The sequence below is a fragment of the Mus caroli genome, chromosome 2, assembly GCF_900094665.2.
Source record: "Mus caroli chromosome 2, CAROLI_EIJ_v1.1, whole genome shotgun sequence".
NCBI lineage: Eukaryota > Metazoa > Chordata > Mammalia > Rodentia > Muridae > Mus > Mus caroli.
In genome coordinates, this window is record NC_034571.1 from 98,381,203 (window position 1) to 98,392,474 (window position 11,272).

Sequence of the window (11,272 nt, forward strand, 5' to 3'; positions counted from 1 at the left end):
CATTGGAGTTCTGTTTAGGAAATTTCCCCCTGTGCCAATGAGTTCAAGGCTCTTTCCTACTTTTTATTTATCTATTAGTTTCAGTGGATCTGGTTTTATGTTGAGGTCCTTGATCCACTTGGACTTGAGCTTTGTACAAGGTGACAAATATGGGTCTATTTTCATTCTTCTACATACAGACAGCCAGTTATACCAGCACCATTTATTGAAGATGTTTTCTTATTTTTCATTGTATATTTTTTGGCATCTTTGTCAAAGATCAAGTGACCGTTGAGTGTGTGGTTTTATTTCTGGGTCTTCAATTCTATTCCATTGATCAACATGTCTGTCTCTGTACCAGTACCATGCAGTTTCCATCACTATTGCTCTGTAGTAAAGCTTGAGGTCAGGGAAGGTGATTCCCCCAGCTGTTCTTTTATTGTTAAGAATTGTTTTCGTTATTCTGGGTATTTTGCCTTTCCAGATGAATTTGAGACTTGGTCTTTCCATGTCTTTGAAGACTTGTGTTGGGATTTTGATGGGGATTGCATTGAATCTATAGGTTGCCTTTAATGTGGTGCTATAATCTGCAGTACATATTTGCTTTTCCTGTTGCTTGTTTCTGCTGGTGCTTATAATGTCATATCCTTTTGTTCCTGGTTAACTTTGTGTGCTGTTATTATCCTGGAAAAACTCATGTGAGGATTCCTTGAGTACCCAGGATAATTAGGGGAACTTTTTTTTCTTCAAGATTCTTTAGGACATTACTGATATGGAAGCATTTAAAATTGTATGAATAGATTGAAGTTTCTTTCACTTAACAAATTTATCTGAAATTAAGATTAAGATAATCATATATTTCAGATGTGGTGGCGGATGGTTTTAGTCCCAGCACTTGGGAGGCAGAGGTAGATGGATGTCTGTGAGTTTGATGCCAGCCTGTTCTACAGAGTGAGTTTACAGCCAGGGCTTCACAGGGAAACCTTGTCTCAAAAAATAAAAAACAAAACAAAACAAAACAAAACAAGATAATTATTTGCTAGAGATTAAGACGAGGAGAAGGGAATGTGGCAACAAAGGGATTGTATGAGGGGCCTTTGATAATGATAGGATTCTGTATTTTGATTATGATCACAGTATCAATAAATGTGCACAGAAATATATATGTATATATATATATATACATATATACACATACATATGTATAAATATACACACACACACACACACACACACAAAAGTCCATGTATTACTGGCAAAATTTCTATAAACTGTATAGATTATACTGATATCATATACACATTTTAACTATTGTACCATTGTTAAGCAAGGTGGTAATGCTAGAGATGACTGAGTGGATGGTATATAGGACTTCCCTGTACTTATTCTTGCAACTGCTTTTGAACCTATATTTGTTTCAAATTGAAAATTTGAAAAGCAAAATGTCTTATAACCTGACTCATATGCTTCATAGATTGAGACATTTAAGTACCTAGATTTTAATAAAAGGCAGTTACCAAAGACCTCTTTAAATTGTATTGAGTTTAAAATTTGTATTACTATTAATTAGTGTGAATATTATCTTTGAAAAACAGCTTCATGTAAGCAAAGTTTGGAAAGAGAATGTGTATCTACCTTGGCATCAAGCTTCTGGTGAAGGTCCAAACCTTACCTGCCTGCAGTATAGGAACTCAGCCATCACAGTTTGGTGTATATGGGCAGAAAATGTAGTCTTACATGGAACTTAGATACCCAGATACCCTACAAGCCGTGAGAAATAAAACAGAACCATTGCTGCCAAGTGTTTTTCTATGACTGTTGGAGTATGAGGGATAGCAGCATTGTTATTTAATGTTGAACTTGGAGAGTTATGGGATAATGTTTTTATGGTAACTATAGTTTATCTAGAGAAACATAGATAAGTGATCTTTTATTACTTAAAACTGTTTTGAATTGCAGGAAATGAAATAAATACTAACATGGAGGACAGTTTCAACACCACATCATCAGCGTCTACCTTCACTCTTCAGAGTTCTTCAGAGACAATGGTTTCTATTCAGCTCCTCGATTTCAGAACAAGTTTACTTGAAGCACTAGAAGAGCTGCGTATGAGAAGGGTGAGCCCCTCTTAAGGTTTTGAAGAGAAAGCTTTGATGTTTTGCATTTCATTTTTTCTTTTAACAAAAGAAGTCCCCAAACAGCCACTTATTTATAAAGAAAAACATATAGGTTTGTGGAGTTGGTTCTCTTCTTCCTTTCTCACATGGGTTCTGGGGATCAAACTTGATTCATCATGTATGCATGGCTACTGCCTCTACTCACTGAGCCATTTCCACAGCCCAACACTAAGAAAGAGGGAGGGAGGGAGGGAGGGAGGGAGAGAGAGAGAGAGAGAGAGAGAGAGAGGGAGAGCACGCACATAGGCCAATTTTCTTGATTGAGTGAGAGGGTCCAGTTCACTATGGGGGTATAAGAGTCTGAACAAGCTAGAGAAAGCAAGCCAATAAGCAGCACCCCAAAGTGAGTTCCAGGACAGCCAGAGCTACACAGAGAAACCCTGTCTTGAAAAATAAAAAAAAAAAAAAAAAAAAAAAAAAAAAAAAAAAAAAAAAAGCAGCACTCCTTTATGACCTCTGCTTCAGTTTCTTCTTCCAGGTTCCTGCCATCATGTCCTGTCTTGAATTTCATGGGCTAGATTAAATAAACTCCTTTTTCTTCCTCTTCCTCTTCCCCCCGCCCCTCTCCCCTCTCTCTTTCTTTCTTTTTGTTGTTGTTTTTCAAGACAGGGTTTGTCTGTGTAGCCCTGGCTGCTGGCTGTCCTGGAACTCTCTTTGTACTGGCCTCAAACTCAGAAATTCACCTGCCTCTGCCTCCCAAGTGCTGGGATTAAAGGCGTGCGCCACCACGCCCGGCTAAACTCCTTTTTCAAGTTGCATTTGGATGTGGTGTTTGTGCTGGCTAATTTTTATGTCAATTTAATACAAACTAGATTCATCTGAGAGAATGGAATTTCAATGGAGAAAATGCCTCAATAAGACCCAGCAGGGAAGCAAGCCTACAGGGCATTAGAGATTGATGTATTAAGGTCCCGGCCCATTGTGAGTGGGACTTTTTCAGAAGATCCTTAATTTTGGTCCTGTGTTCCCTTCTCTTCCTTGCCTCCCATCCCCCACATTATTTCACTTTTCCCTTTATCTGTGTTCTTTTTTCCTTTCCTTGAAAGTTTACCACAGCCCCTTACTAATTTTCTGATCTCTGTGGGCATTTCAAATGAAACACATCTATCTATCTATCTATCTATCTATCTATCTATCTATCTATTTTTCCCACAAGTGGTACTGTAGGCTTACAAAAATTTTTTTTCAAAATGTTTTATAGACTATATTTGGTCGTATTCTCTCCCCTCACCCGACTCCTCCCAGATCCTCCTATTTCCTACTGACCCAACTTCATATTCTTTCTTCCTTAAAACAAACAAAACCTCAGACAAACACAAAACAAAACAAAAAGTACACACATAAGTGCATGCACACATACAAAAGCATACACATATGTGCGCTTGCAGTTGGGGTGGGACTTAATGTCTGTTTCAGTTCTACATATTGGGATTTTGTCTGGTTTGAGCTTGAGCAGGTCTTGTGCATTGTATTCTCTGTGAGTTCTTATGTTTCAGCCCCATTGTATCTGGAAAATACTGTTTCCTTGAAGTCAACTATTACCTCTGGCTCTTAAAAATTTTCCAGCATCTCTTCCACGTAGATCTCTGAGTCTTGAGGGGAGGAAGAAATGCACACATTTAAAGATTCAATGTTAACATCCATAAATAATATGTTTTCCAGTTTTAAGAGACTAGTCTTACCATGTAACCCTGGGTGGCCTGGTAGTGTTGAGTAGACCAGGCTGGCCTTGAAATTCACTTGCCTGTGTCTCGCTGGTGCCAGGACTAAAGGTGTGCATCATCATGTTGTGCTATATTGGTAATGATATAATTTGGAACAATGGGGTGCTTTAAATTAATAAAGATATACAAATTAACAATCTGAATCAACAAAATAGTTCATATTGAATCCATAGTATGTGCACTGTAGAATTTTGATTCCATTTTTTATTTGTTTTGAGGCAGAACCTCCTGTCGCCAGGCTTGCCTTGAACTGGTGAAGCCAAGGATGGCCTTAAGTTCCTGATCCTCCTGCTTCTGTCTTTGAAATGCTAGATTTTAGACATGCACCACTGCTTGCTGGGGACTGAACTTGAGGGCTTCATTTACGCTAGGCATGCTTACTGTCAATTCATCTCAAGTCTTAGATTTCATTCTGATATATAATGTTGACAGACAGATCCATGGGATTACTGATAAGGAATAGAGATGATCGGTAATAGCACAGGGCTCACAAATCTAGGATTTGGGTGGCTGGCATATGACTTGAGTAGCGTAGGAATTAGGTTGAATTGAATGCCTACATTGTATTGAAAACAACATAGAAATTCCTATTTCACTGTGGGATTTGAAAGTTTTAAAGCAAGATATATTTTTGATCCAAATCAGTTGTATAGTGAAAATGAAAGATCTTCACCAGTAAAGCCTTGAGAATATTAAAATATTCTTTCACTTTATGTGCTTTTATAAACCATTTCTGGGTTGTACTTTGAGCTGATTCAAGTTTTGTGGGTACAACATGCCATGCAAGTAAACAACTATGTTATCACATAGCATCATTATGATAAAATTATGAATAAAAATTACTTTACAAAAAATATGTTAAGTATCCAAATAGTAATAAGTCCTTGGGTTCTAAGGACAAAATTCAACTGAATTTTGGGTAGCCTAAAATAACAAATGATTTGCTAAGGAAACTGAGTGAACACTGGACACACAGTAGTGTAATATGTAGCAAATAATCTTACACTACCTTTTGGTGCCAGGAAATCAGTGCAGTTACTATTATTACAGTCTTAGAGCACATACCTTTATTTACACAGAAAACTGATGAATGGATATTAACCACATTGCTAAGAGTAGCATTTTTATATATTTATACTTTCATGACATTTTAGCTTCATGTTTTCTACTAAACTTTTTTTTAAAATTTTTATCATTTAGCTTTTATGTTTTCTTCTGTTCATCATGAAACTTTTAAAAGTTTTAATAAAATATCTTTTAATATTGTCAATGAAAGAAAATAAATTTAGCAAGAAAAATCCTATCTTCCAAGTTCAATAAAGTATCCTAGACTATAGAACCCTAAAAGTGTTTATTTTTTATTAGATGCCTTAGGACTACAAGGATTTAAGTGTTTTTACAAAAAACAATAAAGGAGGAGTAATTTGATGGTTTATTTACTCTTTATAACCTTTAGAAAGTATTGTGGTTTTTTAAAGTGCTTGCTTCAGGCTGTAGTTTTACAAGATGGGCTGTGTGTTGGTCAGACCCTTTCAATTCTTGACCCTGAACAGATTTAGGGACATAGCACATACAGCGGGCACATGTTCAGGAAGCCCAAACTGTAGCTGGGCTCTTTTACTCTCCTTTCTATTTATAATCTGTGTTCTCTAGAATTGCTCAATTCAGTTTCTCTATGTTGTTTCATAAAATAGTATGCACTCTTTTGTATATTTTCTTAGTCTAATCAGCCAAAAGTTATTCATGATAATATCTCTGATACTGATAAAAATACCTATAAGTTCATTTTCTAATAGTATTAAAGCAGCTGTTTTTATATTAGCAAATTATTAGGAAGTTTTATGATACGAAAACTCTTTAAACATTCCTGTTGTTTTTTTAAATTATTCATTTTTGCTTTTAATTATGTGTGTGTCTTTGTGAATATGTGGATTTGAGTGCAGGTCCCAGTGGAAGTGAGAGGGGTCAGATTCCCCTTGGAGCTGGAGTCACAGGCAGATGTGGTGACTGGGAAGTGAAACTCAGATCCTCTTTTCATTATGCCATCTGTCAGCCCTCACATCAGCTCTTCATTTTTATGTTTTTCATACATCAACTATTTCTAATTTTTATTTGAAAATGTTCTATCAAAATCAGAATGTACTTGTATGCACATAAAAGGTTTTTAAAACCTTAAAAAGGGGGCAGGATCAGGTATGGGAGGATATTGGATAGATGTATAGAAGGTCAGGAAATTGAACAGAGGTGTGTAGCAATGGGGGATAGTGAACTGGGGATAGCCAACAGAAAGTCCCAGACACCAGGTAAGCAAGAGACTCCCAGGACCCAACAGGGATGACATTAGCTGAAATGCCCAACAAAGGGAGAGAGAACCTGTAGAGACCATATCCAGAGGTAGGCACTACCCCTGGTTGAGAGATGGGGCCCTACCCTTCTCAAAATTTTAACCCAGAATTGCACCTGTCTAAAGGAAATACAGGGACAATGAGTGGAGCAGGGACTGAAGGAAAAGCCATCCAGAGACCGCCCCACCTGGGGATCTATCCCATATGTAGCGACCAAACCCAGACACTATTGCTGATGCCAATTGGATGTTGCCTTAGAGGATTGCCAGAGCCTTACCGATACAGATGTGGATGCTTACAGCCAACCATTGGACTGAGCAGGGGGATCCCAATGGAGGAGTTAGGGGAAGGACTGAAGCAGCTGAAGGGGTTTGCAACCCTATTTGAAGAACAACAATATCAACCAATCATAACCCACCCCCACCGCCTAGAGCTCCCAGGGACCAAACCACCAACCAAAGAATACACATGGAGGGATCCATGCCTCCAGCTGCAGATGTAGCAGAGGATGGCTTTGTCTGGCATCAAAGGGAAGGNAGGCCCTTGGTCCTGTGAAAGCTTGATGTACCAGTGTAGGGGAATGCTAGAGCACTGGGGTGGGAGTGGGTGGGTGGATGGGGGAGCACCCTTGTGGAGGCAGAGGGGAGGGGGCTGGAATGGGGGATTTTTGGAGAGGAAACCAGGAAGGGGGATAACATTTAAAATATAAATAAACCAAATAACCAATAAAAAATTAAAAAAAAAAGAATGTAGTATTTAAGAGACTTTGGAGACAGATAATTTTGGGTCAACTACAAGCTCTAGAATTAAGAATGCCTATAGTCTCAGTTACTTGGTTGGTCTCGAGGTCCTTCTCTGACATTCCTGTAAGCCCAAGTAAATTCCCTCCTCATGCTGGTTAGGGTTTTTGTTTGTTTGAGACAGGGTTTCTCTGTATCATCCTGGCTGTCCTGGAACTCACTCTGTAGAACTAGAGTTGGCTGGGCTGAGGGAAGAGGAAAGAGGAACTGCCTCCATCAGATGGCCTATGGGCATATCTGTGGGAGCATTTTCTTGACTGATGATTGATTGGGGAGTATCCAGCGCACTGTGGGTGCTATCACCCCTGAGAAGGTGGTCTTGTCCTAAGACAACAAACTAAGGAAGCCAGTAAGCAGTGCTGCTCCATAGCCTCTGCCCTAGGTCCTGCCTCCGTGTTCCTGTCTTGAGTTGGTTCCTTAGTTTCCCTTGTTGCTGGAATACAAACCTGAGCTGAAATAAACCCTTTCCTCTCCTAAGTTGATTTTGGTCATGGTGTTTCTCACAGCACCAGAAAGCAAACTAGGGCACTGAGAAACTATCCTTTTGCTTCCTCCATTTCTTCAGCTAAAGAAGCAAGAATACCTGTTTTATAAAATTATCTTCTGAATCAATCAATATATACATATAATCAAGAACAACATCATGATAACATCTTACAGTCTACCTACTAAAAATAGTATAACCACATTGACATGATGGAAGCATTTTCTTCTACGTTAAAAATATTTTGCAAGATTTATTTATTTTATGTGTTTGAGTGTTTTGCCTGGTGCTCTTGAAGTTCAGAAGAGGATGTCTGATGTCCTGGAATTGGAGTTAATTGTGAGCCACCATGTAGGTGCTAGGAGTTGAACCCAGGACCTCTGCTGAGCAACATGTGCTCTTAACTGCTGAGCCACCTCCAGCCCTCTACTGCATTTTAACACAGCTGTTTTGGGAAGAAATACATGCATATTGTATATAATGTACATAAGTGTATTTATTTTTAAATAGTCTTCAGTTATTACTCAACCTGGCCTTGAACTTGAACTCCTCTGTCTCCTGCTTGAGTAGGTGAGTTAACATGTATTACCATCTCCGGCCAGTCAGCTTTAATTATAATAATGTATTACTGTAAGAGATTCTAATGTCGCCTTCATTTTACATGTAGCATATGATATTGGCATTTGTTAACATGCATTTCCTTTCTGCTTTCTATTTTAGAGAGAGCCTGGTTCTGTCTTAGAGTTCACTTTTCATTGGTGTGAGTCAGATAATCATCGGTGGTAGTTATTCATGAAGTACTCTCCCACCGTGACTGCTTTTAGAGAGTGCAAATAATTCCCTTATGGCAATGAGATAATAGGGGATGCATGTTCAGAAGCTTTTGGGAAAAGTTATCTTTTTATTAAGATATTAAGTGCATTTTTTTCTTTGAAGATATTTCTGTTATTATTTTGTTGTGTGTGCTCATGCTATAGCATGTGTGTGATGGTCAGAGGAAAACATTGTGGAATAGGTTATTCCCTTCTATTTTTACGTGGATTCTAGGGATTAAACTAAGATCATAAGGCTCTAAAATATATTACGTCTGTTCTCCTAAGTCTTGGTATTACAGGTGTGTGTCAGCATTGCAAACCTCTGGCCAGATTCTAGATTACTTGATTGCTATAGGTCCACAGTCCTCTGCTGGATTTATACATTTAATTTGCAAAATGCCAGGTTTTCCCCCTTTGAGTTAGAAGATGTATCATGTCTGTCTCTCTAGAAAGAGCTGGAATGAAATGTCTGAACTTTTAATTTTCATGGCATTCTTTTTCTTTTCAACTTAGGAAGCAGAGACTCAATATGAAGAGCAGATTGCTAAAATTATTCTGGAGACACAAGAACTGAAATGGCAAAAGGTAAGCACTCCTCTCCCAGATTCTCATCTTTAGCATCTTTGAAATACATTCCCAGGACTGGAGAGACTGCTCAGTGGTGAGGACCACCTGTTGCTCTTACCGGTGCTCTTTCCCCAGCACCCAGATAGCCTCCCTATCATCCATACTCTAGTTCCAGGGGGTCTACCCTCTTCTGGCCTCTGCAGGCTCCAGGCGTGAACATGGTATATATACTACATGTAGGCAAAATATTTATACATATAAAATGAAATAAAGTAAATCTTATATTCTAATTCTTACAACAAAATTAATTTTTAGATTTCTTACATATATTTGGAGGTGGTGCATCATTTAAAATATGGGCTACGGACAGTTCACAGCACAATTGTTGAGGACATTTGTGGCTTCAGAATTTTAAAGCTTTCTGATTTTACACTGAGGTCAAGTATGCTGAAAACTTCTGTTTTTATCTAACAAACCTTCTAGTATGGGAAGGGAATAAGTCTTTTTGAAAGTACTGAAAGCTCAGAGGTAGAACATGTTTTCCCAGGGTGGTATTGTATCATGTAATCAAATAGAAATCTGTACTCTCATCTACATTATAGCATTTATGATAGCACTTGATGTACCTTTTTATCAAAGTAAAGTTAACACACACAAAGAATGAAGATTAGGGTGATGGTTCCTCTCCTTAAGGTAATATCTCAGACAAAGACTTCAAATTACAGAGTTTAAGTTTGACTAGAAATTATGGGAAAGTTTAAGGTAGGACTAGCCCCCAGAGTTGTATAGAATGTGGGAGTAACCATGGCAGGATTATTTGAGGGACAGGTCAACAGTCCTATTCATGGAGGGAGAAAACAGGTGAGTGTTAAATACAAGTTGAATTATGAGTAGATTTTAAAAGGCAACTTGTGCTTGGTTTCTGGGGTTTTTTTTTTTTTTTTGAGACTGTGTCTCTCTGTGTCCAGTCTGGTCTTGAGCCACCCTAGTGATCTTTCTGCCTGCTTTCTGAAGAGCTGGAACTAGAGGTGTTTGCAGCTGCACCTAGATGCGTCTCTTTTTTCACTTATGAAGAATCAACAATATTAAATTTAGAATAGGAGGGGATGGAGAGACTGTTCTTCCAGAGGACCCAGATTCAGTTCCAGTACTTCTATGATGGCTCACAGTTGTCAACTCCAGTTCTAGAAGATGCAGTGCCCTCTTCTGGCCTCTGCAGGTACTAGCCATGCAAGTGGTGCACAGGCAAAAATTAAGTTTTTGCAGGCAAAAACTCAAACACATAAAAAAATTTAAAATTCAGTAATTCAGCCGGGCAGTGGTGGCACACGCCTTTAATCCCAGCACTTGGGAGGCTGAGGCAGGCGGATTTCTGAGTTCCAGGCCAGCCTGGTCTACAGAGTGAGTTCCAGGATAGCCAGGGCTACACAGAGAAACCCTGTCTCAGAAAACCCCCAAAACCAAACAAAACAAAAAACAAACAAACAAAAAAACCCTAGTAATTCTCTAAATCAAAAAATGCAATGTAATTCTTTCAAAACTAGCAGGAGCATGTTTTGGAGTATTTAGGTTGATTCCAAGGCATGTACAGAATAAATATAGAGGAATAGCCTGGAAAGTATTGGAGCAAAAAAGGATGATGTAGTGAAACTTTGACCCATGAACATATTATAAAGCTACAATAATTACAATAGGGCTAGTGAGATGGCTCAGTTGGTAAAGGCACCTACTGCCAAACCTGATGCTAGAGTTCAGTCCTCTAATTCCCCAGCCTGTGAGCTCCACACATGTGTGCATGCACACATATACATACATATGTGCACAAATAAAGATTTAAAAAGTTAAAATAGCTCTGTTGTATATAGGAATATATTTTAGTAAACATACCATAATAGCGTCCAGAAACAGAGCCAAATAGTATAATGACTTAATTAATGATAGAAGTAACTTTCAGGTCTACAAGGAATAGTAGATTAGTAAATAAATAGTATTAAAACTGTGTTTCACTGGGAGAAAAATAAAGTCAGATTCCTATAATACTTTGCAAACTTGTATAAATGAAGAAACTGTCCTACACTGTCAGCAGTGTGAATAAGTACTGAGCCCTGTTGATCAGAAATATCATCAAACAACCTGTTAAAACAGCTGTATTTGTTATAACTGATCATTGTGAGAACATTTTATAGTCTTGAGTTTTCAAAAGGGCGACATGGGAATGAGAATATAAAGAGAGATTTTGGGTTTAGATTCCAGTGCATTTAGGTATAATTTTAAATTGGGATTGATTGGGATTGACAAATTTGTGATGCAATATATTTTTTTATTTTTTTATTTTTTTAATACTTTTTATAGGTATTTTCCTCATTTACATTTCAAATGCT

General features: G+C 38.1%; 1 protein-coding gene across 1 annotated transcript in view; it reads left to right on the top strand.

The window, feature by feature from the left end:
* The window catches only part of Ccdc73 (coiled-coil domain containing 73), a 106,568-nt gene that overhangs the window by 19,394 nt on the left and 75,902 nt on the right, over window positions 1-11,272 (top strand). Inside the window, exons 2-3 of the mRNA XM_021178832.2 lie at window positions 1,939-2,096; window positions 8,838-8,909. Coding sequence (XP_021034491.1) covers window positions 1,959-2,096; window positions 8,838-8,909 — 210 coding nt within the window. The 5' untranslated portion in view covers window positions 1,939-1,958. The remainder of the gene's footprint in view (window positions 1-1,938; window positions 2,097-8,837; window positions 8,910-11,272) is intronic.